At 41.3% G+C, this 26,451-nt stretch overlaps 1 protein-coding gene across 1 annotated transcript in view; it reads left to right on the forward strand.

Annotated features, from left to right (window-relative positions):
• The first annotated feature begins 2,054 nt into the window (after positions 1–2,054).
• LOC122798756 (zinc finger protein 260-like) overlaps positions 2,055–26,451 on the forward strand; it is a 124,577-nt gene continuing 100,180 nt past the window's right edge. Inside the window, exon 1 of the mRNA XM_044067860.1 lies at positions 2,055–2,170. Coding sequence (XP_043923795.1) covers positions 2,159–2,170 — 12 coding nt within the window. The 5' untranslated portion in view covers positions 2,055–2,158. The remainder of the gene's footprint in view (positions 2,171–26,451) is intronic.

Genomic DNA, 26,451 nt, shown 5'->3' on the forward strand with positions numbered 1-26,451 from the left:
TGTAAGTGCCTAGTCAAGTACATGCCAAATGGTGCACCATACTCGATTATTGGTCTAATGAGGGCTGAGTACAGTGGGGCTATAATTTCCTTGATCTGGATGCCATACCTTTACTTACAAGTTGTGCTACATGAAAGGATTTCCTCACCACTGTGGACACATAGTGGTCAAACTTCAGGTTACTGTCTATCTATGTAATGAGATATCTCACCTCTGAGTCTACTCTAAGGGGAGTGCTATTGATGTTGTATTTTGCAGGGATATTTGACTTTCCAAAGGGTATGATAATGCATTTTTTGCATTTAGTTTTAGACCATGGTTCTGGCATCAATTGTTTGTCTGATTTAGACCCTCCTGAAGGATATCTACATCACTGGGGAATTTAATGATTGCCCCCAGCTTACAGTTGTCTGCAAACTTTGCAATCCAAAGGCCTTCCATATTTGCCTTAACTTCAGAGAAATATATTATGAATAGGAGTGGTCCCAGTACTGAGCCCTGTGGCACACCACTAGTAACTGGTCCCAGCACTGAGCCCTGTGGCGCACCACTAGTAATTGGCCTCTTGTTGGATCTGGACCCACCCAGTTTAACCACGTGTGTCCTGCCTATGAGCCAATTGGCTATCCATCTGGTGACATAGGGATTTATGCCAGTTTTGTGAGTTTATTTATAATAACTGAGTGGGGAATTGTGCCAAATGCCTTGGCCAGGTCAAGGTAGGTGCTGTGTAATGTTTTACTCTCATCCATGGTCCTAGTGTATTTCTCAAAGAAATCCACCAAATTCAGTAGACATGACCTGCCCTTGATAAAGCTGAATTGGGTCGGGCCCATTGTTTGGAGGTCTCCTATGTCACTATTTATCAGGTCCATGATTATTCTTTCCATGGCCTTATATATAAGACTAGTCAAATTTATGGGTCTGTAATTTTCCAGGTTAGTAGATGGTCCCCCTTTATGCAGAGGGATGGCTGTTGCTGTCCTCCACTCTATCAGGACAAAGCCAGTCCAGAGGCTGTGGTTAAGTAGAGATCCTAATGTGCCTGATAAGTCTTACTTTAAGCTGTTTAAGCGGCAACCTAGTATATTGTCAGACCCCAAAGAATCTGCATTTTTAGCTTTAAAGAGCGCAGTGGAAACATGTTGAAGATAACTGGCAGTGGAGTGATGGAGGGCATTTTTTGGGGAGATGGGGAGTTGAAATTTGAGCTGATTTTGTCAGCCAGCAGATTTCCTATGTCTTCCGGCTGAGGATAGATGATGCCATCTACAACTACAACAGCTTTTGTTTGCTCTGTTGTAATACCTAATATTAATAAGTATTACAACAGATTTTGTTTGTTCTGTTGTAATACCTATTAATGCTAGGGGTCCACCAGGGTGGCCTGTTTTTGCAGTTTGACCTGGGTTTATTTTGGTCTGGTACTGTTGTTTTTATGCAGTTGTTTATATTTATTACAGTGCTTCATCATTCATTTTGGGACACATTTAGCTTTCTAAAGAAACAAAATCTCATCAGGATGTCTGCTCCCATGAGGGCATTCAGGGATAAAAATAAATAAATAAAATTAGAAATGAATACTTGAAGTGTAGTAATTCATGAAAAGACAAAAAATATGTTTTTCATCTTTTGAATATACTGGTCCTTTAATATGAGGAACTACCTTATATCCAGTCATACTTTTACCTTAAATGGTAAAGCACCTGAAAAGTGAGTGTAGACCTAACAAAAATCTCAAGCAAATGTTTAACACTCTGCAGTAATAAACACAGAGGGGAGACTGACCTAAACCATAAGTGTATGCATCTGAGACCTGGAGTGCTCTGCATTGAATGCAGCACACATTCCTGCAGTGACACTCCCTTCCCTAGTAACCTAGCAGTGCTGAGGGAAAAGACATTTGCCCAGCCCATCTCATGAAATATTTAAACAAACCCCACCCTCCTTCAACTCCCTAGTAACTTTACCTTATGAATATTAATCAGGTTACAGGCATGGTGAGGGGCATATTTTTCTGCTGCACAGGAAGTAAGTGAGTTAAATCACTAAAAGTTGTTCAAGGGAATTTCAGTTTCTGAGCAAAAACATAATGTTTTCTTTAACTTGAATTTTTGAATGTTATAATTTGTGGAACTTAATACCTAATTGGAGAAACATGAAGTTGGAGGTAAGCGTTTCTGAGCTGATTAGGAATCATGCTTTTTTTTATGACTGATGCCTTTTGTTGCTATATTTCTGAACTTAGTAGTTTATGCTGGCAGAGACACAGTCCGGTTTGTGAAACTGGAGATTTGAAATGCAAAGCACACAGTGGTTGTAGTGGGAACTCGTGTTGTGTTAGTGCATTTGTGGTCCAGTGGTAGAATTTTGTTTGCTAGTTATTTCAGTGTATTAAGGCTATGAGCTGTTAATAAGATACATCCTGTGGCAGGGTTGGTTCCTCCAACCTATATTTACCTACTGTGTGACCATGAGTAAGATGTTTAGACAGACAATGGTTTGGGGCAGATGGGAATTTGGGTAAGCTCCCTGATGATGTCTTGGATTGTATGCCTATTGACTAGCTGTGAACCTGTAATTAGGTGATCTGTCTGATTTAAAAGCACTTCAGAGTAACAGAAAAACCTGCATTTGTTAATGTTATATGTTCGACCATATAGCACTGGTCATTTAGTATTACAAAGTGTTACTAAGTAATGGCACTTGTTTTGATGGGTCTAGTGAATGTTTTCACTGAAAAGTTTATTATGGGGAGCTAGGAATGACAAAAAGAAAGAAATAAACAAACTACACAAATTGTCTAGTTTGTACTGACAGCTTATGCTGTGCATGTATGACATTTTGCGTTGGATATTACCATAATGGAGGAGTAACAAAGTCTGTTTTAAGTTGTGGAAATCGGCATTTGACTATAGAATGTTTCAAAGTGGAGACATTAACAAATCTGATTGTGATTAGCTTTTTCTTTTATTTGACTCTTCTAAGTTAGTGGACCCTTTGGATAAACAGTCCATTTCCAGTTGTCTTGCATGCAGTGTTGGGTTTTGCTGTGATTCTGGTATCACGCTTTTGGAGGATCTGTCCAAATGTAGATGGTTAAACAGGCAGAGATTTCACTCCTACCTTCATTAGCTCTGTCTGATAGTGGAATCTATTTATATTTGAATCCATCGTAGAGCACTGATCTCCATGGGCCATTTTCAGACTCATCCAGGAAGTGGTGTCTGGTTAAGTGACTTACTCAGTCACACAGTTATGCAATGGAAGCTGAGGGAATCTAACCTTGCACCACTGGACCAAAGGAAGCAGCTCGTTAACAGCTTCTTAATCCTCTGAGCCAATTGCCCTCCATCTGTGGAGCAGTGGCCTTTTCACCCATTTACTACTTCAAAAAATTACAGATTGGACCCATCATTTTAGGGCTGGAAAAGATTTTGCTGTAATAGTCACATGGAGCTTTGGTTGGAGTCTCACTCCATGGCTTTGGTGCATATTTTGTTCATGTGTTAGAAATGAATGGACAGAAGGCATGTAATTCTTTGAAGTCATTTATGTTAGGAACTGCTTAGCACAGTAGGTATTAGACTTATTTCATGTATAGTCACCTCTTACCTCTGTTCTCATCTTGTTACAGTTTGGGTTTATGTTTTGGTGGATAGTACCTTGTTTTTGTTTTGTGGCACTAAATGATCAGATAGATGCATCAGCTTCTCCATATACCTAAGGCTAAACACAGTAGAAGGCTGTAACAGTAAGCTCAGGTCTTTGTACACTGAGGACTAAAGGGTGTGGTGCCTGCCATCATGGATTGTGGCTTTAGTGGTACTACAGATTATGGTCAGTGCAGCTGCAGTTCATTGTAACGTGGTACTTCTCCTGATGCTGTTTAGTTAATTTTACAAATGAAGCATCCAATCTGTGTGGTTCCTGCACTGGCAGTAATTCCAGACTGACTCATTTCTGTATACTGTTATTGTGGCCAGATGGCTGGGAAAGTCAAATGTCATTTTTGCATGCTTACAATAATATTACATTGTTAGCTGGGCCTTGTGTATGAAAAGTTTATTTGAAACTCTCTCTTGTTACTTGTAGGTCAGGCACAACTCCTAGCAGGTGAATGCATCCCAGCTAGCGAATTAGTGTCTGGCAGGGTGGCGTGGTGTAGTATTCATTGTTGAGAGAGAGCGCTGAAGGTGTCTATCAAACTTGTAGCACTTTTCTGGCCTTGTACACATATGTTTTTAGTGAAGAATCAGAAATGGTGACTGTGATCTAAGGCCTGCTTCTCACACGGCTCTACTGTAATCTCGGTATCAAAGTTGAGTGTGTTACTTTGAATCAGTGATGCTGCATTGTTGTAGAAACCTGGCCAGTAAAATGTATAGATTAAGCAGGTGCATGTGTAGGCCTTTCTTGGGCAAACTAAGAGCAATGTCATTCACGGACTTAAAGGGATGTGACTTTAAAGTTACTGTAAAAACCTGTGGTCATGAAGTTCACATTCAAAGGGGGGAGTATTGGTAGGGGCATTATTGTAGAAAATTGCAGCAATGGCGCATACAGACTGAGAAGACCAACATCAAGGGCCTCTACTTGACCAAATTTGCAGAGAGTTGCAAATTAGGAACAGTCATCGAATCCCCTACTGACACTAATGATGTCTTTGTATTCACTGTTGCAGTATTCTTAACTGATAGGATTCCTTGCTGTGGAAGCCTGACTTCTGGCCAGTGTACAAAAGCCTACTGTCACTTTAAGGTACACTGACCATCACCCAAATGTGTCTTGTGTAGCACAGGGTATAATGGTGACATTCAGCCATACCATAATCAGAACTTTGCCTCCAGTCTGAATGTATCTTTTCACCATCGGTCTGTTTGTATACAACCGTTTTTCACCAGTTGAATGCAATTTCATTCGCCAGTGATTACCTATACTGTTTGCTGACTCCTAGCAGTTGCAGATACATGCCCCGTTGGGGTTTTGTTTTTCTTGTTTTTTTTTATGGTGTGTTCTTTGGGGTTCACATCATCCAGAAAGAGTAATGCCATTGTGGGAGACAGATTCCCCCTAAGGACTGCCACGATAGGTGCCTTTTCTGCCTAGGAATGTCTCATGACCATATGTCTTGCTCAGTTTGTCAGGCCTTTGTCCCAAAAACCCTTCATAGTAGGCTTTTTCCCCTATCCTTGTATCTTGAAAACCAGCGTCATAAGCTTTTCACTAAAGATACAATGGATGGAATCTCCCACTCTGAGGGTCAGTCATTAGGGAAGAAGAATGTGAAAAAGTTACAAATGGAATCTTCCACTGTCCAGCTTCTACCAGGTTTTTCTCCCGAGGTTGTTACGAACCCAGAGGCTTTCCCGACTGTGTGTCGGATTCCTCTCCTGTAACCAGGTTGGAGGTTTGTAAGGAAAAGAAAAGCCCTGACAAGAACATAGATGCAGAAAAAAAATTAAACATTAATTGGTACAGAAGTAGAAACAGTGTTACACATAATGGTTACAGAAGTAGAAACAGTGTTACACATAATGGTTACAGAAGTAGAAACAGTGTTACACACAGTGGTTACAGAAGTAGAAACAGTGTTACACACAGTGGTTACAGAAGTAGAAACAGTGTTACACACAGTGGTTACAGAAGTAGAAACAGTGTTACACACAGTGGTTACAGAAGTAGAAACAGTGTTACACACAGTGGTTGCAGAAGTAGAAACAGTGTTACACACTGTGGTTACAGTAATATATACAGAATATATACATAAAAGCAGGAATTTAGTTGGTTGACAGATTAATTCAGAGTGGTAAAAATGGAGATAAATTAATCAGCATTATTGTACCAGTATCAATAAGTGATGAAAGAAAAAAAAATAAATATGGAGAAAGTATCATCAGTCAATGGTAGTAAAAAGCATAGGAATTTAGTTATCATATAAGGAGAAGGAAGAGGTTAGGTTATAGAGCAGGTACAGAGCCAGGAAGGGTTGTTATAGAGCATGTACAGAGCCAGGAAGGGTTGTTATAGAGCAGGTACAGAGCCAGGAAGGGTTGTTATAGAGCAGGTACATAGCCAGGAAGGGTTGTTATAGAGCAGGTACAGAGCCAGGAAGGGTTGTTATAGAGCAGGAACAGAGCCAGGAAGGGTTGTTATAGAGCAGGTACATAGCCAGGAAGGGTTGTTATAGAGCAGGTACAGAGCCAGGAAGGGTTGTTATAGAGCATGTACAGAGCCAGGAAGGGTTGTTATAGAGCAGGTACAGAGCCAGGAAGGGTTGTTATAGAGCAGGTACATAGCCAGGAAGGGTTGTTATAGAGCAGGTACACAGCCAGGAAGGGTTGTTATAGAGCAGGTACAGAGCCAGGAAGGGTTGTTATAGAGCAGGTACATAGCCAGGAAGGGTTGTTATAGAGCAGGTACAGAGCCAGGAAGGGTTGTTATAGAGCAGGAACAGAGCCAGGAAGGGTTGTTATAGAGCAGGTACATAGCCAGGAAGGGTTGTTCTAGAGCAGGGACATAGACAGGAAGGGTTTAGATGATTTTTCAATATTTGTTTGAAGGTGGTGGTGCTGCCCATGTTTCTTATAGAAGGAGGAAGCAGGTTCTATAGTCTGGTGATGGTGAAGGAGTAGAGCAGTTGACCAGCTGGTAAGGTGGGCTTTTCTACTTTTAGAAGTACACAATTTTCAGATCTTATTTGCCTGCTGGGTTGGTATTTGGCAAGTAGAGTTGAGAGAGCAGGACAGTCTGTGGGTCTGTAGATTATTTTGTGTGCTGTAATTAGCTGTGTGAATGAGAGATGGTGGGGGGGAGTTCCAACTAGCCTAATTGTTTTAGTGAGTCACAGTGGTGGGATGAGAATTTGGCCTTGGTGGCAAATTTGGCTATTATTCTACTGAAATTCCTTCTCCTTGGACTGTGGGTCAGAAGAGGAGGAATCTAATAGTCCAGGTGTTCCTTCTGAGTAAATTTCCTTTGGTGATGCAATTTCTAGGATGTTGGAATTTTTTAAGTGGGATTGTGCTCAGGTCTCTGCTTTCCATAAGAGGTACTAGGAGTTGCTGCAGTTGGAATCTCCTACACCTGTGGCTGTTCCTCCTATTGTTGGATGCCTTTTCCAATGCTTCTAATTTGCCTTAGTCTCCGACCTCTGGTCCCAGGATGCCTGATAGGTTTTTTAGGGTGCCTCTGGATTGTTCCTTTTTGTATCAATGTCCTGCTGCTGACCCCTCTGTGCTGTCAGTAGCCTCTCATAAGCCACCTCAGTTGCTTTGTTCCTTTTTGTATCAATGTCCTGCTGCTGACCACTCTGTGCTGTCAGTAGCCTCTCATAAGCCACCTCAGTTGCTTCCTTCACCCAGGTTATTGCCTTCTGACAAGGACAGAAGAACTATGGAAAGGCTGTGTAAGAAGGTTTACACTTCTGCTACAAGGCTTTTAGGGCTATTAATTATCAAACCCATATGTCTAGGTATGTGGTGGCTCTTCTTTCTCAGGCCTGTCAACTTATTACTGTTTTTTCAGACTCTGAGGATAAAATTTCTGTTCTTTACTTGCTAGGGACTTCCTCTCAAGTCATTCGACATAAAATCAAATGCAATTATGATGTGGCAGATGCCTCTTCTAGGGCTGCTGCTTTTGGTTCAGATGTGAGGAGGTATTCTTGGCTTAGGCTTCAACCTTCAGCTGATGATATTAAGGCTAAGTTAATGGATGCTCCTCTGGATACTAAACTTTTTTTTGGGAAAGCAGCTGCTGGTTTGTTTAAGTCCCTTCAATAAAAGGAAACCATTACAGGAGCTTACACATGTGTTTGTCTCTCTCCTGTGCCTAAAATTCAGAGAAACTGCCCTACTAAGATAGCCTTTGTTCATAGTCAATCTTGCCCTTAAAAGAGTGGTAAAATGGGCTCTGCCTGCTAAGGCCACTCAGACATAGGGACTCAAAAGCCTTACTTTCCTGACAAACCAGATGCTGTATGACTATCCATTTCTTCTCAGCCACATTCCTTTTTCTCTTCGCCTTTCTCTTTCTCACTTAGGATTCTTGGGTTCTGCCTATCATTTGTCAAGGAGTACTTCATGGTGTGGAAATCCCATCCTCCTTTTATGGACATTCCTCAGCCTCCTCGAGAATAACTTCCCTTTTTCCCACAGGTTCTTCAAGATCTCTTGACTCAGGGTACAATTAAAGAGGTGCCTGTGTCCCAAAGGGGGGAAGGGTTCTATTTCAGACTGTTTCTAGTGCCAAGAAAAGAGGAGAACAGGAGACCTATTCCAGACCTTTCTCATCTAAACACTTTTCGGAAGGTACCTTCCTTTTGAATGTTGTCCTTTCAGACTCTGTTTCCGCTCTTGGTCCCCCAGACCTTCTATGCTGCCTCTGGATCTCAAGGATGCTTATCTCCATATTCTGATCCATCTTTTTCTCAGGAAGTTCTTGCATTTCTCTGTTACTTCCTGGCATTGTCAGGTATCTGCTTTGCCCTTTGGTCTTTCTACTACCACAAGGGTGTTCACCAAATGCCTAGCTCATGTGATTGCTTTTTGCATGCTTCATGGGATACAGATATTTCCTTACTTAGATGACCTGTTGATTGAGGCATGATCTCCAGGGATCCTTCTGCAAAATCTTCATTTTGCCATTTAACTTCTTCAGAGCCTGGGGCTCACAATAAATTTCAAAATGTCTTCTGTGACTCCTCAGGATCATGTTTTTCTTGGTTGCAGGTTTCAGACGGTGAGTGTGCTTGCATCCCTGCCTCTTCCAAAGGCCTTAATTGTCATTTCTTTCTTTCACACTCTCCTTCCTTTGGCTTTCATTACTACCAGGGAGTTTCTGAAAGCTCTGAGTTTCATGGCATCCACCATTCTGATGGCCCCCTATGACCAAACTTTACACAAAAAAGTTTCAATGGTTTCTGAAGTTAGTGCGGATTCAACATGCTCATCCTCTAGACTTTGTAGTTCCTCTTCTTCCTTGTCTCGGACAGAAACTTCACTTGTAGAGTCAGCAGTTGTCTCTGAATCCAAGGATCCCTTTTCATTCCCATCTTCCCTCTCAGGAATTGTTAACAGATGTTTCAGACATGGGGTGGGGAGTGACCTTTGGCTCCCTAAATGTATAGGGGGGGTGTGGTCACCTCATCAGCAGAAGGAGCACATCTATTTCAAAGAAATAAGAGCTCTTCTGCTGGCTCTTCAGACCTTTCATCCTCATTTCTCTCTGGGGCCTCTGAAGGTATTCACGGACAATACCACAGTGATGTGTTATATCAACAAACAGGAAGGAACGAGATCTTATCTTCTTTTCCAGTTGGCACTTCTGGTATGAGATCTTGCTGTCAAGTATCAAGTGACTCTGCAAGCAGTTTATATCCCTTCAGGTCAGAACATTTTGACAAACACTCTGAGCAGGTCCTTAACTCAGTCCCATGAATGGATATTCACAGGGATGTGTTTCTGGGCATTATCCACCATTGGGGTACTCCTCAAATGGATCTTTTTGCATCCCTTCTGAACAGACAACTTCCTCTATGTTGTGCCAGAGTTCCAGGTCCTCTGGTGTGGAAGGTGTACATCCTCTCATTTTTTTGGCAGGGAATGTTCCTCTATGCATTCCCTCCCCTTCCTCTCATTCCAAAAGTCCTGTTCAAGATTCAACAAGATGCTCCCAAAATCTTGTTGGTGACTACCTTTTGGCTGCAACAGGGCTGGTTCTCTCTACTTCTGCATCTAGCCATGGGCAATCATCACAGGTTACCTCACAGGGTGGATCTAATCACAGAAGACAAGAGATCTCTCATCCATGTCCTCCTCTCCATGCTTCAAGAAACACTGTGGGTGATAGGGTTTTGATTCTTCATAAACACCTTTTTTTCTGAGGACATGCTACAAGTCCTGCAGGAGTCCAGGATACCTAGTACTAGGAAATCCTACTTATCCAAATGGAAGAGGTTTTTATTTAGTGTCTCTGTCATAACCTGGACCCACTTACTGTGGATGCTCCTTTGGTTCTCTTTTATTTGTGTGAGTTGCTCAATTCTGGTTTGGCCTGTTCTTCCATTAAGGCCCACTTATCAGCTGTCTCTGCTTTTCTGACTTTTTCTCCTCCTTTATCTTCTAGATTTGAGGTGAAACAATTTTTTAAAGGCATCCTTAATATTAAACCTTTCAGGAAGCCTGTTCTTCCTCCCTGGGATCTTAATTTTGTCTTGGAGAAGTTGACTCAGGCTCCTTTTGAGCCTGCTGTTTCAGCTTACTTGCAACATTGCTCCTGGAAGACTGTTCTTTTATTAGTGCTTACTTCTGCCACATGGGTGTCTGAGTTGTAGGCCCTTATGGCTTGTCCTCCTTTTTTTTGATTTTCATGAGGACAAAGTGTCCTTGCTCACTAGCCCTTCGTTTATGTTGAAGGTGGTTAATGAGCTATCATTTAATCAGTCTATTAATCTGCCTACTTTTTTTCTCCTCTCCGCAAACTGATAATGAAAGGGTGCTACATACTTTGGACATGCTTAGACAGCTTAAAGTTTATTTGGACAGATGTCAGGCTTCTGCACCAGGAAATCCCATACTATGAAGAATACTGCAGCAGTGAAGGCAAGGACATCTACAGTGATGGTAAGATTTTACACAACTGTATTCTTAAACCTTTGGTTGGGTGCTGTCACTTGCAATTTGGGCAAGTTGCATGGAAATTTGCTATCCCTGCAGTAACATTAGACAGTAAAATCTAGATAAAATCCTAGCTTTTGTCTTATGCCATTCCTAAGTGACCACCCAAAATATGTCTAATTGCTAATGTTATTAAAGGTTTTTAGGAGTCTTTGGCATTAATAACTCTCTCAGGTTTGTGTTTGGTTGATGTATAGATTGTTTTCTTCTTGATTCAGAGTTTAGACGTGGAGTGAGGCTGTTCTGTTTCTTTGTTTTCTTTCTCTCTCTTGCTATATTCTGTCTAGTTCTACTTAGCGTATTGCCTACCCACTGAGCCTTCTTGAAATTAAATGACTTATCTTTAGATAAGCTAGGTTGGCATTGTTTTCATCAGCACTCGGATGTGAAGCGGAGGCCGAGGCCTCTTATAGTATACAGATGCAGCCTTCTTGTCTTCATCTACTATATCCTCTATAAAGGTAACTCCCAAAAATAATTTTCTTAATCCAGGAGTACTGGTTGCTTCCCTTTCTGTACTTTAGTAGTTATCTTACTGTTTTCCCGTTTAGAGCCCTACTGTTTCTAACTGGTCCTCTACTTTGGTACAGCAATTTGAAGCTTAAGAATCTTTTAAAGTTCCCCATTTCCCTTAGAATGAGATACATCTATCTTTTCCTGAGTTTCTCCACCTACTTCTTTTAGTTTATTCTTAACTGTGGGCCCTTCCCTGTCATTCATCATACCGACCTCTCGTATTGCTTTCACTAGTGGAGACTTTTGGCAAGAGATTTGATCAGATTCGTTTTAACCCACCCACTCAGATCCCAGTGTCGGTTCCTTTCTTTACTGAATATATGTATTTCTGGCAAGCTGTCTGGTTGAACTCCTTCTGTAACTCTGAATTGGTGAAAACACTGACCAATTATCATATCACATGTTGTTCAGTACAGCTACTAGATGTAGCAATTTCCCTAAAAGGATTTGTATTTCTCCCTGTATTATATGGTGACCTATTTTGTCTCCATATACATAGCTTACATTGAGTTCCTGTTTATTATTTTATGGTTGTAATCGTATTGTGATCTAACTGATATAGCCATGCTTCCTGAGTCGAGCAACCACTGTATCTCTCCTTTTCACTACAGTAGTACATTTAACAAGTTTAATAACAGAACAGTGGCAAAAAGCAGACTATACATTTCTAGACATATCTACTAGTTAGAAAGTTCAGCATTCTCATTTTCCAACACATGCTCTCAGATATAGCACGTTGACTGGTATTAACTGTTTCTGCAGGTAGAGTATTGCCATGTGCCTTTTCCCTAGAACATTTAAACCAGCTCAGAAACAACAGTTGTTTCTTGTTTGCAAGCATTCTGGTGTAAATAGTGTATCTGACCCTAATTAACCAACAGGACTAACCACCAACATTTCCCTCAACTCTTTTATTACTGATCTGCTATAATCTTTAATTTATTAAAACTTGAAATACTGTTCTCCTTAAATTTCCTCATAATGCTTCATCAGCTACTACTGCTAACTAAATCTCTATTCCCTTAACAGTTATTTGCTTCCACATCCAAACTCTCCTTCTTTTACTAAGGAAACTGTAATGTAAATGCATATATAAATGTGTGCATGTTTGCTGTATTTGTAATTATGACTTTAATTTCTTATTTTTCTGCCTATGTTTACTTGTTTAATATAATTGTGTATATGTATCTTGTATTTGTAATTATGATGTTAATTTCATTTCTTATTTTTCTGCCTGTTACGATTACTAGTTGAATATAAATATGTACGTGAATGTTGTATTTAAATATTTGGAATTATGGCTTTTAATGTTTATTTTTCTGCATTTTGTATTTACTAGTTGAATTTTATTGAATGTTGCCATACATTCTAATTGTGCTTTATAAAAAAGATTTCTCCCAAGACCCCCATTGTAAGGGGGCATTTAGAGCTCAGTCCAAAATATCCTGGTCAACAAACAGTCATTAATTAGTGAAGTTAATAAACATACAAATAAAAAAGAAAGCATGTTTTTATTGGCCCTTGGTGCATGCAAATTTGACTTTGAGTGTGCAATTTTAGTTAATAACAGATGCTCTACTAAAACAGCAAGCTGTTCAGAGGAATAAGGGTAATTTCTGAAATTCCCATTTTTTAAGGTGACGAAAAACGCTTTTTTAAATTTTATTTATAGCCAAGAGCTAGATAATTTGTACTGACATTATTTACAACATGTTCTTGACATAGTTTCAAAATATGTATTAAATGGGTCTATGTCAGAACAACGAAAAATCAAACTATCGAACGCTCACATGAGCAAATAATCAGGAACTCGAAATTGCTATTGTGGGGGGCTGCACCCCCCCATACCCCCCGCTAAATATATATTCCTCCTCTGAGATCGCACTACAGTGTGGAAAGGGCAAATATTCTGGTCTTCACTGTACTGCGATCCCAAAAAATCAATCTCGAATTCCTGATTTCTCGACATTTTGCATTTTCGTCGTTCTAAAGTAGACCCTATTAAATCAGTGAGCAAACCAAATACAGTCGAGGAAGTAGGATGTCCAAAAACACCAGGTGGTGTAAGTAAAACAGCACAGGATCTAAATGATACAAGTAGCTGGAGAAATAGCTGAAAAAAACACTGAGTCCAAATGTTGCTGAACGGTTTAATAAGCACACAAATAATAAAGCCAAATGGTAAGCGCTTTCGTCCCACCAGTACAGAACTTCATCAGACATGAAACATTTAAAACAATCAGTATTTAAACAAGATTCAAATGGTCACATGTAAAAAAACATTTAAAGCTACAGCCCCTTAAAGTTAAAAATACGGATAACTAAACAATATAGTAATATAACATATCCTAACAGTAATAAATGTATATGAATAAATAGATTTAAAACTGAATAGATAATGCATGTAAAATGTATAAACTAAATAAACAAATAAATACATATTAAAAATCACCTCAATAAAGCTTTCAACCTCAATAATGAACTAATGGAAGTATTCTCATTAAGCCCTGGCCAATTGGCAGCATCTAACAGCAGCTGCCAATACAACTCCCTTTTCTCCAGTAAAATGGACCAAGCACCCCCTCTTAATTCTACTGAAATATGGTCTATTACAAAAAAATTGAATGAATGTGTTTCATTCTCAAACAAATGTTTGTATAATGCATTGGTCTCTTTCTGCTTTCTAATCTCGTAAAGATGTTCGTAAATACGATTCTTCAATTTTCTATCGGTTTTGCCGATATAGAAACACTTACATTGTTCACACCTAGCACAATAGATAACCCTCTCAGTATTACAATTATATCTACCTCTTAATTTTACTGTATTATTAATTTCATACATATATCCCTCTTTTATATATTTGCAAAAGTGACATGTTCCACACTTACTCATATGTGCACCATTACATTTCAATATAGAAAACTTCTTTTCAAAACAGTCAGTCATATGAGACTCTATTGGTCTGCAAATACTGAAGCACACGTGTCCCCCTTGGATAAGAGTAACAAGTAAATGTCCCAACATTTATTTATTTATTTATTGACATTTGTTAACCGGGTTTGTCCAACTGGGCTTGTGGCCCATTTTCAGTGGAGACCCGAGGAGAAAAGCTCCAGTAGTACATTTTAAAACAACTACAATTTTAAGCAATATTGATATAATATCAGTTATAGCAAAATGATTCACATATGTTGGGTTACATGCATAAAGTTAAAGTTGCATTAAAAAGAAGCTAAGTAACAATTTTACATTGATATAGTTCAATGGGTCAACAATAAACATTTTTTTGCAAATGCATAGTAGACACATTGGAGAGAGAGGTGTAATGTGGTACTAAGTATGGTCCTTTTGAGGGTACATAAAGGGAAGTAAGACTAGGTAGGTTCATGGCAAGGTCAGGTTCTGGAACATGTCCTTGTTCTGCCTGCTTCTGGGTTACTCATTCACAGAACATAAGGGCAGTAAACTATCATGGTAATGTAAAGCTAGACTTCTTAAGATCCTAACTGATCAATAGACTAGTAAGTTCCTCTGAACCCATGAACTACAAATATTTCTTCAGTTACGTCAAGAAATTATAATGTTCAAAAATAAACTGGGCTGTTCTATACTAATATCACATCTATCAATCTGGGAGATATAGCCAATATATCAGTGGACACATTTACTGAAATACGTTACTACTTCAGGTCAAGCAAAGAATGTTTTGTCTGCCTTTAAGGATAGCCTGAATGATCGGATGGATCATCATAAATTTGCACCAAGGTTTGAGTCTCACAAGGGATAACTGGCTAGGCTTAACATGGCTCGCAAGGGCAGTTAGCTTAGTACTAATTTATGAACCTATGTATGGCCCTGCTTGATTTGGAAGTTGGCAATTTTAAGTACTCCTAAATGGTGTTAAAGTTGTACATGGCTAGACCTCCTGCAGTCCCTGTGATCATTTGCTAAACATTCCTATGTTCCTCTGCTGCACCTCTTTGCATTTAATTTGTCATTTTCTATTACACCATGGGTTTGTTTGTTTATTTATTTATTTGACATTTGTTTATCAGGAATGTCTGACTAGGTATGTACCCATTTTCAGCAGAGGCTCAAGGTGAAAAGCCCCAGAAGCACAATTAAAAAAATACAAATTTATATTGAGTACAAAGATTTTCATCACACTATAAATATAATATATGGTGTGATGACCCACCACTGGACCAGTAATCAAGGAGCCTCAATCCTTACCACTGGCACCAGTAGGGGGTGTACACTGGGAAGATGACGGTACACACACAGTATTGCCAGATGCAGCTTTCTGCATTAAGTACAATTTCCCTTAAGAGCACACAGAGACCACAGTCAGTCCGGGGCTGGTTTCTCCCTCTTTCTCCAGATCTGCAGTAAGACTCCCCACTGGCACAGTTATAGAGTTGAGATCTCATCAGAGAGGCCAAACCAAGACCTCCACAACCCTCTCTGTCCAACCAGTGCTTTGTGTCCCTGCCCAGGTAGCTGACACACACACACACACACACACACACACACACACACACACACACACCTGGGAAAGGCTGGCACAGGTTTACTAGCTATGCCCCCTTTTCCTCAGACTAAAAGGTAGTTATCACTGCCACCCGCCAACTCCATATCAGCTACTTTAAGGCCCTTAACAAAGGGTGTCCAATCTTACTGTGTAATGTTACTATTAATACAAATGGTAGTTTGACCAAGAGCAAGGCTATTAGGAGTGGCCCATACAGTGTCACCAAACACATATCTAAGTACTCTCAAAACTTAAATATCTCTAGACAGATCAGCCACTATGAAAGGTTTAAATATATTTAATAATATATATATATATATATATATATATATATATATATATATATATATATATATATATATATATATATATATATATATATATATATATATATATATATATATATATATATATATACATGGGTCCCCTTCACATGGTCGACTTTTCATAAAGTCAACTTTTATATGGCTGAGACCATATGATCGACTTTTGAAAAGCCGACCATGGGAAACCGCTATCTCCGCACAGTGCGGAATGGAAACATCTCCCACTTCCACACTGCAGTGCGATCTCAGAGTTGGTATATTTATGTTATTGGGGTGTGGGGGGCAGAGTTTAAGGCAAGCGTTTGTTGTTTGTTTATGTTTGCTTTACATAGTCGGCATTCTGAAAGTCGATCATATGGTCTCGGCCATATGAAAGTCGACCATGTAAAGTAGACCCATATATACACATATATATATATATATATATATATATATATATATATATATATATATATATATATACATATATATATATATATATATACATGCAGGACAGTCTCAGATAAATAAAGAAAAATATCTAAACTAAGATTCACTATATTCCTGATTGGATCTAAGAGAATTGCTATACACTAGTTAACTTACTTAAGAGCAAGGCAGATGTGATGAATGGATCTTCTAGCTGTTGTTAGGTCAAAGACAGACTATAGAATGTTGTGTCTCTCTAAGAGACTTCTTAAAATAATATCTCAAATATTACTGCTGGCTCTTGGTGATTCGGTCATGTTTAATAATGTCGCCAAAAATGGGCATGTGTAGTTACCGGTGATAAGTGGGTTGAGGACCTGGCCTACTCTGACCCACTCCAAGGACCTGTGCTAATGGTGAGAGGGGTATATGACCCCCTATTGACCAGTGTGTACCCACCATAAAGCCCAGCAGCCCTGGGTCAATAAGCTACTGTCTGGTTGTTGTCTAGTTGTCTAGCCTGATTTACCTGGGATAGCTCTGTTGAGCGAAATCTGGACGTAAAACCAACCAACCTGCCAAACATGAACTGAGAATTGCTATGCTTAATGTTGGTTCGCTGACAGGACACAGCTTGGAAGTGGATGACATGATGATACGCAGAAGGCTGGACATCCTGTGTATCCTGGAGATGAGAGGGAAGGGCAGTGCAGCAAAGACACTTGGCTTGGGATCCAGAGTCTACTATTCAGGTGGAGGGCAGGCTAGAAATGGTGTAGGAATTGTGGTGAGAGAGAGGATTCAGAAGGCAGTAAGGGATATCATCAGAATTAATGACAGACTCATGGCAATCAGACTCCAGTGTAATGATAGGGCAGTATTCATAATCTCAGCCTATGCCCCACAGCAGGGCTGTGATAGTGAGGAAAAGAGTGCATTCAGACAGCAGTTGCAGGACCTACTAGATAAAGCAGGACAACATGAATTGGTGTTGATAATGGGTGACTTGAATGCACATATTGGGACAGACAAAACAGGATATGAGGACTGCCTGGGTCCACATGGGGGGGCAACAGGAATAAAGAAGAAGAAGCCATTCTAGACTTCTGTCTGGCAAATGGCTTGATAGCAGCCAACACATGGTTCAGAAAGAGAGACAGTCACAAGATCACATACAAGAGTAGTCGCCATGCAGCTCAGGTAGACTTCCTCCTAGTAAGGAAAAGGCACTGGGGCAGAATCCATGACTGCAAAGTCATCCCCAGTGAAACAATCAGCACACAGCATAAACCACTAGTTGCCACAATCATCTGCAAGCAGTGGTCAGAGAAGGGTCTAAGGTCAACAGAGACCAGGCTGATGACCTGGAAGTTGACTGGAGAGAAAGTACAACCATTCAAGGAGTTACTCAGGGCTCTAACGCCCGAAGAACAAGAGGAAATAGGTGGAGTTGAAGAAGAATGGCAGCACCTAAAACAGCATGTGCTAGGGCTACAGAAAAGGTATGTGGCTGAGCCAGGTATGGAAATAATGTACACAAGGAAAGTTGGTGGTGGAATGCAGAAGTCCAGGAAGTTATCAAAAGAAAAAAGGAGTGCAGGAAGAAGTGGGAGACAGAAAATACTGACCAGGCTAGGAAAGACTACTGATTGGCTAACAAAGAAGCTAAGAAAGAAGTTGCAGTAGCAAAGAATAGGGCATCGGAGGCGGTGTACCAACTTCTGGAAAGTGACTCAGTAAGGGGCACAAAGAAACCATATCAGCTTGCAAGGCAAAGACAGAAAGATAAAGCAGATAGACACCCTTCATAAGGGATGCCAGCAACAACCTGCTCACCAGTCCACAGGACATTGAAGGCAGATGGAAGGAGTATTTCCAAAAGCTTCTGAATGAAGAAAACCCCAGAGAAGCTGTACTGCTCCAGAAATAGCCTATGACGAGAGAAGAAGTGGAGCTCACCCTAGAAGAAGTAAGAATAGCACTAAGGAAAATTAAGTCAGGGAAAGCAGCAGGCTCAGATGAGGTCACAGCAGATATGATAAAGTTGATGGATGAGCTAGGGAAGAAATGGCTTCTGAGGGTACTAATAGAAGTGTGGAGAGAAAAGTGTATCCCAGATGACTGGAGAATGAGCATACTCATGCCAGTGTACAAGAACAAAGGGGACATCCACAACTGTGGGCATCACAGAGGCATCAAACTCCTATCAGATTGCATGAAATTTCTGGAGAGGGTGATTGATAAATGGATACGCAGAGTAGTAGAATATAACATGGTAGAAGAGCAGTTTGATTTAGATCAGGATGCAGTACAATTGACCTGATGTTTGCACTGAGACAGATACTTGAGATGAAGCTAGAGATGAGGAGAGAGTTCAACTTGGAGAAAGCATATGACAAGGTCCCAAGAAAGCTGATCTGGGCAGTACTGTGGTGGTTTGAAGTCCGAGAAACATTGGTAGAATTAGTGCAGGCTATGTACAAGGACCCAATGACTCAGGTACGAACAGTGTTCGGCCTCACAGAGGGATTCCCAGTGGGTGTGAGTGTACATCAGGGTTCAGCTCTGAGCCCACTGCTGTTCATACTGGTGATGCACTACATTAGCAAACAGGTTGGAGGGGACGGATCAACAATGTGGCAGTACAGGCAGGCTCTGAGATAAAACTTCAGCAAAGGATAGAAGAATAGAATGAAAATCTGAAGGTACATGGGGTGAAACTAAGCACAGATAAGCTGTCAGTAATGGCAGCAAATTGGGTAAATCAAAAGAAGCTGAGAATAGAGATAAAAGGGGAGATAGTGGAACAGGTAAACAGCTTCAAGTATCTGGGAGGAGTAATTTAGGAGAAGGGTAGTTTGAATGAAGAGGTCAAAGCTAGAATTAGAGGGGCTGCAGCCAACTGGCATAGAGTATCAGGTGTGGTCTGTGACAGAAGAATGCCAAAGAAGCTGAAAAGTAAGGTGTACAAGACAGTGGTGTGACCAGTACTACTGTATGGTACAGAAACCTGGGCAGTAAAGGAAGAACAGTTGAAGAAGCTAAAGGTGATTGAAATGAAGTGCCTGAGAAAGGTGATAGGATGCACACTGTGGGACAGAAGAAGAAATGAGGACATAAGAGCAGAAGCCAAAGTAGCTCCAATTGCAGAAAAGATCAAAGAGAACAGATTACGGTGGTTTGGACACATGTAGAAAAGCATAAGACAATCTGGTGAGGAAGATTTGGGACAGACAGAAAGAAGGAAAGAGGAAGTGAGGACGTCCAGCAAAGAGATGGATGGATTGTGTGAAAGAAGATCTGTGACAGTCAAGCATGAGTGTTGAAGAAGGCAGGATGTGGCACTGAATCAAGAGAGATGGCGACAGTTAACACGATACCTAGACCCCATGTAGAAAAAAATGGGAAAAAGGGGGCTGATGATGATGATGCTGGGATAGCTTGCAGAATGATGTAATTTCTTGTCATCTGACTCTGTCCCAGGGAACCCCCTGCTGCTGGAAGCTAGCAGTATTTAGCATCTACATGTGAAAATACATAGACCTCAGATCTTTGACAGATGCTGGAAGTCATAAAACAATTGTAGTAGTTAGTTCACTCCAAAGACAATACAGAAAGCTTCTCAGCACAGACATTGTGTCTGCAGCTGTCATAAAGTAATTTAATTTCATCAATTTTTCTAAAATTAACCTCCTGTATTCCAGTTTCCACTATTAAAATATATACATTTAAACAGTTACAATAGTGCATGTACATTTCTGTTTTCCTCCAGCAGGACACATTGTGGCTACATTTTTAGCACAAGCACTTTATAAAATATTTTCTCAACACAAATGTCTGTACAAACCTAGTTTGATATACACATGACGTACAGTTCTAATACATTTGTAACACAAGCATCTTGTATAAATCATGTTGATATTCACAAATGACATATATTTATCTACAAAATTCCAGATAGCTGTGCTGGCAGTATCTCCCGTCACAACATATGGATACATGAAAATATACAAGAAAACAATTAAGTAAATATAGGGGTCCAGGGAAGTAAATACTGTGGGAAGAAATATCCAGGGAATTGTTATGGCTAGGCTTGTATAGGCCCTAGGGCCGATAGCCTAGAACCAACCTATGAGGTATACATGCATTTGCGTGACCGACCGATGGGCGAACGTGTCGACAGCAGAACCCCAGGATCGTGGAATGTTGAATCTGCGGATGTCGAATCCGAGAACACCGAACGCCAGCCAGGTTACTATTCCCCCCTCTCAACCCATGGTAGCGCTTGTTGCAGCGGTTGTGCGATTGGGAATTTCGAATTCGAAGTTGCACTTGACATTCTGAGCATTCGGGCATATGAGATCTTTCAACTAGTTTACTGCCCATCTTACTAGATAAATGTATACATTTAGGCCTTTAACCTTATTTACAATTCCATCATGAGGGATGGTATCGGAGGCTTTTGTTTTAACTGCAGGATTTCATTCCCTCACCCTTCATTTACCTACTATGTGACTTTGAGCATATCACTTAACCTGACTGTAATCCTAGATTGCATTTGAAAAAGGTCTGTGTAAGTCTGTGCTCTACCATAGCTAACAAATACAGATAAGTAAATCAATACAAGATGTCACAGAGAAGTGCAAGTCTTAAGAGATGCTGTTATGGATAGCTGGATAAGCCTGCACATATAGATATTAGTATATACTTTCTGTGATGATATGCCATATGTGCAAAGGTTAAATATTCATAGGCTGACCACGTTTGCAAATGACTGCAAGCTGGGTGCTGTCATCAATTCCACTAGTAATGTGGATATCTTCCAAGAGGGTTTCACCCAAGCAAATGACTGGTGCTAGAAACATGGCCTCAAACTGAATGCCAAAAAATGCATCATCCCCTTTGGGGAGAGTGACATCAAATTATCACATTAATAACAAGGTTCTAAGCATGCAATCAGTCCTGAGGGACTTGAGCACCCAAGTTGATAGCAAACTGACTTTTGAACTCCATATTGCCTCTGTTGTACAGAAAGCTTTCTACGTGGTCCACATCATTAGTAATAGTATCTCATCCAGGGACAAGGTGGTCATAACATCCCTGTATTCTTCCCTTATAAGACCCATTATTGAGTACAGTGTCCCTTTCAGCATGTACCTCACAAAGCAAATGCAGCAGCTGGAGAGACCACAGAGGTTCCTCACCAGGAGAATCCATGGCCTCAGATATCTACCCACAGATAGGCTAAAGGCTCTGTCCCTCTACTCAGCCTCATGCAGACTCCTCAGAGGTGACCTCTGTCTGGCATACAAAGCAATCTTGGACCCCTCCTTGATGGGACTGCTGCATATCCACAAGTCAAACTCCACACAAGTAACCCACATGCACAACCTCAACCTGGTGTGTGACATCAATAGGACTTGTTGGTGGGATAGATTTGTGTCCCAGAGACTCCCCCTTTTGTGGAATAGACTCCCTCTCCACTTCGAGCAGAGTACCTCATTAACCCTTTTTAAGTGCAACCTGGATAACTGGATGTGGAACAGAAAATACACCCTGGGATTCTACCTGTGTCCCTGGTGGACAGGGTCATCAGGTGCTGACTTTTCAGAACATGGGCTAAATTCTTGGCTAGGCTTGTAATAGCCTAGGAATTTCCTATGGTCCTATAAGGCTATAAGATTGTCATTGTTTTGCAGCCCAATGATTCTGTGCTGCACATGATTTGTGAGCTATACCCAGGATAACTAACTATATGGAAAGAGCATGTGGGCTCTTTGTTGGTATGAAATTCCGAATGATTTAAGGATGTCAATTAAAGGGTTATGTTGGGGTGGTGGCTAATGATGACTTGCTGATTCATCCTGGGGGGTGGCTAGAGCTGCTCACTGCAGGCCCCATTTGGAAAATGGTGGTATCATATTGTAGGTAATAAAGAAATAGTATGTAAGGGTAAGTATTCTCTGACTGTACTGTTCACGGTACATGTAATAAGGAGGTAGTGTGGGGTAGGTGTCCTGTGTAACTGTATAGTTTGTGGTACATGTAATAGGGATGTATTATGTGAAGACAGGCATCCTTTCTAATTGTACTGTTTGTGGTACATGTAATACAGAGGTAGTATGTGAGGGTAGGTGTTCTCTGTAACTGTACTGTATGTGGTACATGTAGTAGGGAGGAAGTAACTGTACTATTTTGTAGTACATGTAGGAAAAAGGTAGTAAGTGAGTGTAGGCTTTCTGTGTAATTGTACTGTTCATAGGTAGGTACTAGGCTATCGAACCAAGGGCCTAAGTAAGCCTAGCCAACAAGGTTCCCTGGCTTATGCCACCCAAGAAAGTTATTTTCCTGTGCCCCTGTCGAGCAGTGCCACAGAAGTGATCCCTGGGGTGAATTTCTTATTTCCCATCCACTTATCAAGATTTTTCTGAAAGAGTGCTAATGAGGAACTTTGCTTGACATAGATGAGTAGCTTGTTCCAGGGTATGGGAAATCTCTGGGACAGGAATCTATCCCTCCAGCATGTCCTGTTTATTGTAGTGACAAGGTTTAGGTACCTAGAGCATGTAGCTCGGAGGGATTGGGATTTTTTTAGGTATAGTATGTCCAACAGCTCTGGGTTTGACATAGCTTTATATATTAGGCAGAGATCACCTCGGAGTAGGCAATATGCTACGGAGTAAAGATGGAGTTTTTTGAGATGGTCAGTGTAGGACATCTGTTTGAGACCAGTAATCCTCTTTGTGTGGTACTTCTGTGGCCTTTCCAGCTGCTACAGATGTCTTGTGAGGTACATTCCAAAAGGGGTGTTGTACTCTGTAATGGGTGTAATGAGTGTCGAGTGAGGGGAACAATGACCTCTTTTTTCCATGATGAGAACCCTTTTGTTATGAGGTGTGCCATGTAGAAGGATTTCCTGACTACTGTGGCGATGTGATTATCAAAGGAGAGACTACTGTCCACCTGGATCCCCAGGTTTCTTATCACACACATTTGGCATTATGTAGACTGCCGCCTATGTGGTAGTTCATGGGTACAGAGTTTTTACCAAAGGGGATGACAATGCACTTTTTGGCATTGAGCTTGAGGCCATGGCTCTGACACCAGGCATCTGTCACAGTGAGGCCCTTCTGTAGGATGTCCACATCATTTGGGGACTCAACTATGGCTCCTAGTTTGCAGTCATCTGTGAACTTCGTTAGCCAAAGGCCTTCTGTGTTAGCCTGTACTTCAGAGAAGTAGATACCAAACAGGAGAGGTCCCAGGACTGAACCTTGTGGTACTCCACTTGTCACTGGATTGAAGTCAGATTTGGAGTCTGCAACTTTTACAGTGTGGGTTCTGTCAGTGAGCCAATTGGCAACCCATCTTGTGATATAGGGATTTATACCTAGTTTAGTGAGTTTATTTATAATTCCAGAATGGGGGATGGTGGTGAAAGCCATGGCAAGGTCAAGATAGGCTTTGTGAACCACCCTCATCTAGAGCATTGGTGACTGCCTCAAAGAAGTCGATCAGGTTCAGGAGGCATGATCTGCCTTTCACAAACCCGAACTGGGTGGGTTCCAGAGTTTGGAGGTTACCAATGTCTTTGTTTATGAGTTCCATGATGATACATTCCATGGCCTTGCAGACCAGGCTCATCAGGCTAATAGGGAGATAGTTCCTGGGATCAGTGGTGGCTCCCCCTTTGTGGAGTGGGGCAACTGTTGCTGTGCGCCATTCAGTGGGCACAAAGCCTGATGTGAGACTATGATTGAACATGGTGCTTAGGTGGGGAGCCAGTTCATTCTGATGTTCATGTAAAATGCAGCCTGGGATGTTGTCCTGTCCCATGGATGCTGTGTTTTTGGCTTTAGAGAGTGCAGCTTTTACCTGCGTAGTTGTAATTACAGGGACTCTGCACTCTTCCTGTATAGCTATGGGCCCTTTAGGGGGTAAGAGGGAGTAAACTTAGCACTAAACCTATCTTCCAGAACATTGGCAATATCAGCTGGTTCTGTAATTTTCATGCCGTTGTGCTATAACTCAGAGCAGATCTGGGTGTTGCCATTGAGATTCTTGACATAGCTATAGAATGGGTTATGGTTGTCCCTAGAATCAGTGGCAATTTTGTTTTCGTAGCTAGCTTTGGTGGATCTTATAAGGGATCTCAACTTCTTACTGAGGCTGACCAGGGAACTCCTCCACGGATGGGATTTTACTCTCTTTTGCAACAGTTTCTTCCTTTTCTTGTAGAGTTTGTTTATGGCAGGGGACCACCAGATTGGCTTCCTTTTTTTGGAGGATAGCGTCTTGGTTCTGTTTGGGATAGCACGATCCATGCACTCGTGTAAGTGCTTATAGAGTGCATTGGTGTAGGATTCAACAGTTGTAACTGTATTGTCCATCTGCATGGGTGTCATGAAGTTCACCACTTCTATCTTAAGCATGAAGTTGGCTTTGGAGAAACTTTTTACTGTGGTTTCCTTAATGGGGGGGTGGGGACGGGATGTGGATATCAAGGGTGATTAGCTTATGGTCGGATCGGACCAACGAGGAGTTGACTTCAGGTGTGGAACACCGGTCACTCATGTTGGTAATGACTAGGTCTAGGATATTGTTGCCCCTGGTGGGGGTGTGGATAAGTTGATCCAGGGCATTGGAATTTATGAATTTCAGAAAGCGTTGAGTGAAGGAGTTGGTACATGAGTAGTTTTCCCAGTTAATGGTGGGGGTAGTTGAAATCACCCATTATTAGGGTGTTTGGTTGAACCCTAATATTTTCCAGTATATCAAGAAAAGAAGAGTGGGAATCCTGAGGCATGGTGGGGGATCTGTAGCAAGCTACAATTTGGATTGCAGTTTTGCCAAGAGTTAGTTGCAGTTGGATAACCTCAGATGCATTATGTTAAGCAACTAGCCTGGAGGTGTGGATATCCTTAATGAATATGAACAAACCTCCACCTTTGGTGTTCCAGTCCAGGTTAGGTGGCTGAAAAGTGTGGTATGAGTTATAGCCTGGTAATGCAGGGGTGCTGTCTGGAGCCGTGAACCAGATCTCAGTCACTGCACAGATATTGATGTTCTCCATTTTAAGAGTGCCTTGAGGGAGTGCATTTTGAGATTTAGACTTCTAGCATTGAGTAGCTTTACCCTCAGTTATTGCTTGCCCGTTCCTGTTATGGTGGTAAATTTGTTATTTGAACCTTGCCTAAAAAAGGCACTATAGGGGCAGCAAGAGCCTTAGCCAGTATCTGGAATCCCAGGGGTGACAGGTGCAGGCCATGTATGGCAAAGCATCATGGTCTGTCGACCATGTCATCCCAGGCAGATACTGGATCCCCTTAGAATGACACCAGAAGATTAGCCAGTTGTTGAAGTCAATCATTTTGTCCTTGTACTGCGGTATCATTCTGGGCGATGGCAGGATGCTACTCAGGGCTAGGCTAATACCTGCCTGGGCTACAAGATCGGAGAGCTCCTCCATGTCTTTTTTCATGTAGTCCAGGGAGGCACCTCTCAGGTCATTCACACCAACATGGACAATGACGAGTCATATTTGTACTTGTTGTGGAGTGACCTGAGTGTGTGGGTTATGTGGCGGATCCTGGCACCTGACAGGCAGCTGACAGTAACCTTCTCCTTGTTTAGCCTGGTAAGTGGGACATCAGTGTGCCTGACTGTAGAGTCACCTATGACTAGTGTGTTGGGTACGTTGTTTTGCCTTATGGGCTGTGGTTGAGTGGTAGACTGAGTCTGTGAGCTATGTGTCATTTGGGTTGTGTTGGGGGGTGGTGGTTGCTTGCGTCTCTGCTTTGGAGGTCTCAGTTGCTTGAGCAGATTATTATTGAGAGCCTCCATGAATGTTTTTGCATTTCTATGTGTGGATTTTGGTGGTGTAGGTTTAGTGGGACTATGTGATGAGTGTGGTGTGGTGCAAGTGTTTACCTTCTCTTGACTGTCAAGTTCAGTCTTGGTTGGAGGGAGCTTTGCCTCAGTTTGGCTA

This window comes from Protopterus annectens, chromosome 3.part1 (assembly GCF_019279795.1).
Source record: "Protopterus annectens isolate FY-2018-M chromosome 3.part1, PAN1.0, whole genome shotgun sequence".
Taxonomy (NCBI): domain Eukaryota; kingdom Metazoa; phylum Chordata; order Ceratodontiformes; family Protopteridae; genus Protopterus; species Protopterus annectens.